We start from the raw sequence: 4,666 nt of genomic DNA on the forward strand, positions 1-4,666 counted from the left end.
TCTTCCCTCTTCTCCCTTTAAACTAAACACGCTCTAAGATAATGCCCAACCTAATCCAGTGCACATGCATTCTTGCAGTTGCACCCACCCTCTCATAGAATCATCTTGTGAATTCCTTTCATATCATAAGCCATCATTTTTGTTTTATTTATTTATTTTTTGCTAAAACCACCTAACTTTCAAATAAACCATTTTCATCAGGTTTCTTGCTAATTGGAAATAGAAAAATAAATTGGGGTATAGCTTTTTTCGCCAAAAATTGAAATTTTATTGTAACAAGTGATGAGCATCTTCCAGCAATAACTTATTTAATGTTATTAAGTAAGATTTGTTAGCTAATTTTTAGAAGATCTAACCCTTGCTTTTTATGGTCACATCATAGGGAGTATGTCCCAACTCTCCCTAATTCTGGGGAGGCTCCTGAGCTGCTTAGGCAAGCAAAGCATATCACTTACTTCTAAACACTAAACTTTTTTTTTCCCCCTTTCCGTACAATAATCCCCTTATAGCTTGGTTTTTCATTTTGGCACCGTAAGCTGCCCTTGAGAAAATCTTAGAGAAAATCCTAAACTATTCGTAACAACTCTATCCGAAATTCCTGTGAAGCCATACACTATCATATTGCAAAAAGTCAAAAACCTCTACGCACACAAATGCCCAAAAATGTTCGTAAATAAATAAAAAAGGAGGAAAAATATTGAGTGCCAGTTGGTGCTTACTGCAGTAGGACTTAATGAAACAAAGGAGAGAAAAAATTAGCAAAGACTGGAAAGATTGTTGCTGCATGGTGTTCCCGTTGAATGTAGCTCAGCATTGCTGAGATTTATACAAGATGGTGATCAGAAGATTTGACAGTGAGCATATGCGAGACCGATAATTTGAGAAACTAAATCTAGGAATCAATCCAGCACAGTGGTAGTACAGAGTAACATCATATGCCTTCTGCAATATAACAAGGGGCATAGCCAAAGGCTTACTTCTCAGCAAGAGAGGTTGTGACCACTGCATGAATCTTTAAATGAAAGCCTCAATGACATCACCAAGTTCAGAAGGACTGCTGATGTGGCAAAGGAATCCGTTCCAGAGTATTTAGGCAATTGGAAAGGGCAGAAGGATATTGTTCAAGAAGTTTCTTACATAGGTATGAATAAACTTAACCTATAATGAACAAACATATTGAAAAAATATATTTGATACTTGGCCTACCGAGCTCATCTAAGAACTTTTGTCTATTGACTCGTGACGGTAGTTAAATGCTTTGATTATTGTAATGACAGGTCCTGCCAATTGAAAAGTATTATTATAGCAACTAAATAGCACTCCACTATAATGATCCTATTATCACAATGCACCTAGGCATTGTCGGTGAGAACCAATAATATCGGAAGCTCGGTCCAATTTCGCATACGCATAAAAAATATCAACAATCAACTCCGAGAAAGAACTCCTTTCGAACTGCACATACAAAACAGAGAACATTACAAGTTCTTCGTGCCATGTACAATACACAAGACTTGATGACTTCTGCAAAACTCTAAATGGATACACAAGCATGAATCCAGCAAAATCATGATTATGCCAGCTAATACTATCCATTATGAAGACAAGTGCTAACATATATCTTTCAAAAGATTTTTCTTTTTTCTTTTCAGGACAGAAGCCCTGATACATGATAAATCAAGAAAATATAATGTTAAATACATTGAACCAAGAAATTTTTATTATTATAAGTGACAAACAGGAATTGCAGTTTTCATCTGTTGACAAACGGCATCAGTGATTTAAAACAAGAGATAATCATTTATTTCATTCTTTTTAGCAAGGAAAGAGTATTATTCTTTATTCTATCATCTGAAAATACAAAAGGAATTAAACATCTGATCTTAGAGCAGAGAGATCATCATATCCTGTCATTATGGAGTAGGAGAAACCGCAAACCATTTCTAAGCACAGTAGCTAGGTAATATAATCGATATAATTTATCACTCCTCATCTTAGAAAAAAAATAAATTAAAATATCAGTTTCAAAAATATCACCTTGGTACAGTCCCATGACGACGTGGGTCATACTCTGTTGCTTGTTTAAGAGCTCTAGCAAAGGCTTTGAAAGTTGCCTCGATAATATGATGAGAGTTTTTCCCAGCAAGCTGCGTAAAAAAAGATTAAAGGTTAAAAAAGAAAGAAATCATTCATTCATCTAAAAACTTTTGAAATTGGGAAATAAATCATCTTAAGTTTCTAATAGGTACAATATGCATAAACCACAGCCTATAATGCATAAGCAGAAAGATCAATGCATTTTTTTTCTTGGTCAAATAAATATGAAATATCAATGCATTTAGAATATATAAAGTAAAACAAAATTATCTACTTAGTCATCTATGACGTAATTGCAAAGAAATTTAACATAATATCTACAACCTTATGTTTTCATAAAAGCGATGCATTCATAGCAGCAACATAAGACGATAAATCAAAATTCTATGCATTAATACCTGCCGAATGTGAAGTGTCATGCCAGAAGTATTCACTAAAGACTGGAAAAAGTGTTCCACCAACTACACATAAGGAAGTCCAGAGAATGTATCCGAATTAAATAAGATCAGCACACAAAGCAAAAGAAATAAGTGCCGCAAAAATAACAGTTAAACAATCTATTAGCTAGATCAAGCTGTATACTAAACCAGCAATTTAGTGGGCTATCAATTTGAAGCTAAGGCACTGTGGTTGTTAAATAATGTATGAGGAAGGAAAACTTTAAAAAAAATGAAATACTACGAGAAGTGTACAACCTGAGTGTCATATGTTCCAACTCTCTCAGTGGGTATATCCAAATTATAACTTAGATGTGGTCGACCAGATAAATCCTGAAAAGGATATGATAAATTGCTATTGTAAACCATAAATTAAAATTATAAATGAAGCTTGTGAATGTGATAACATTTTGGTTGAATGTAATAGAATGGCATAATAAAACAATTAGGATTAATGAGACTGACAATATTAGATCGTGGAACTCCCATTGTGCTAGAGTCAAGGATCTTTATTCACCAGGTTAAAACATAATGGTTAAAGCCATAGATATCTTACCAAGGTAATGACATCAATGTTTTCATAGTCAATTTAACATAAGGTGTGGAAGCAGTCTACTTCGCACCATGTTCCTCTGCAATCTTTATAAAAAAAGGTATATTCAACTCACCAAGGAAACATGTATTAATGCTTCATCCAGTGGAGCAGAAAAGTCGCCAAACCGATTTATACCTTTCCTATCACCAAGAGCCTGCAGTATGGCCTGCAGGTTAAGTAACATAAAACTATTAATTTCAGTGAGATGGTAGATGACTGCGGATTTAAAGACTCCAAGCTATGCACAAAGACCTACTGTTTTAAGATTAGATGCCATGTGCACGGAATGGATGAAACCAAATGCACAAATAAGCTTGTATAATAGTCTTGCATGATCTTCATTAGGAGATAATGCACTAGTAAGAGCTTGAACATAGGATAACAGAAATTCAGAGTTTCAAAAGAACCTTGCAACAGATGTCAGCAAATTAAATCAAGTAGCAACTCATTCAAATTTCAATCTGAAATTTTGCTACTGTTTATCCTATAATCCTATTACCAATGAAAATATGAGATTTGTGAAAAAATTAAAAGAAATTTTTATTGAATAAAAAATAAATTTTGAATTTGGCACGTTGGCATTACCGTTCCAATGGCAAGAGCAACATCTTCATTCGTGTGATGATCATCAATGTGGATGTCACCAGTTGCCCTCACGTGCACATTGAACAGCCCATGCGAAGCAAGTTGCTGAACAGTCACAAGCAAGTTTAGTTTCAAACTGGTACTCCGCACGTCAATTTCGATTTCAAAACAGCCATAACGTTAGATTTCAACCAGCATATTAGAAGAAAAACTCTTAATTTATAATCAGATTGTGAAAAGAAGAATTGAAAAGAAACAAAAGAAAATAAAAACTAGACAAAAGTCGAAATTACTGACATCTAGCATATGATCAAGAAATGGAATTCCAGTAGCACTATCAGCAACCCCAGAACCATCCAGGTTTATCTTGACCGATACATTAGTTTCTTTGGTGATCCTCCTCACCTCTCCGATTCTAGCTCCTGAAGATCAAACAGGCTTACGAAGAAATCATTTACGGATTCCAAAAATTATGAGTGATCGAATTTAAATCATCCGAAGAAGAAAAACAGAGTTACGGACAGACCTGAATCAACTGACGAAGTCGTTACAGGTGAACCGTTGCGTTCCACCCAGCCGGCAGAAGAGATAGTTCTGAGAGGATCCATTCGAACGAGATTACATTGATTTAACGAAAAGACGGAGCGATGAAAACAAGTGGAAGTAGGATAAAGACTTCTCGAAAAAACCGAAACCCTAGAATTAGGGAGTAGGAATGAAGGGCATTTCGAAAGACAAGGAGAGGCAGATAGCTCCATTCCAGTTGGAGAATCAATCCAGCATAAAATAATAGCCTCACCGGACACTGGTAATATTTTTAAATCTATCTATCTATTTATATATATAAGCAGGTTCCCGATGAAGGGACGAAGGCCCCCCGTGCTTCTTTTGCACATCAGGTAACTAGTCCGTGCTTCTGTCTCTGTATTTTGGAATGTCTTCGTTACCTGAA

The 4,666-nt window shown here is 35.3% G+C and overlaps 1 protein-coding gene across 1 annotated transcript; it reads right to left on the reverse strand.

The window, feature by feature from the left end:
• Nucleotides 1-755: 755 nt before the first annotated feature.
• On the reverse strand, nucleotides 756-4,666 carry LOC129301350 (imidazoleglycerol-phosphate dehydratase, chloroplastic-like). The gene is made up of 8 exons (XM_054939923.1): nucleotides 4,241-4,666; nucleotides 4,012-4,136; nucleotides 3,715-3,819; nucleotides 3,203-3,295; nucleotides 2,793-2,867; nucleotides 2,496-2,558; nucleotides 2,038-2,147; nucleotides 756-1,455 (listed from the first exon to the last, which is right to left on the reverse strand). The coding sequence occupies exons 1-8, from the start codon at nucleotides 4,470-4,472 to the stop codon at nucleotides 1,428-1,430; spliced, it is 831 nt and encodes a 276-aa protein (XP_054795898.1). The 5' UTR covers nucleotides 4,473-4,666; the 3' UTR covers nucleotides 756-1,427.

This window comes from Prosopis cineraria, unplaced genomic scaffold (assembly GCF_029017545.1).
Source record: "Prosopis cineraria cultivar Desert tree isolate PC_DT_omini unplaced genomic scaffold, ASM2901754v1 PC2, whole genome shotgun sequence".
Classification (NCBI taxonomy): Eukaryota; Viridiplantae; Streptophyta; class Magnoliopsida; order Fabales; family Fabaceae; genus Prosopis; species Prosopis cineraria.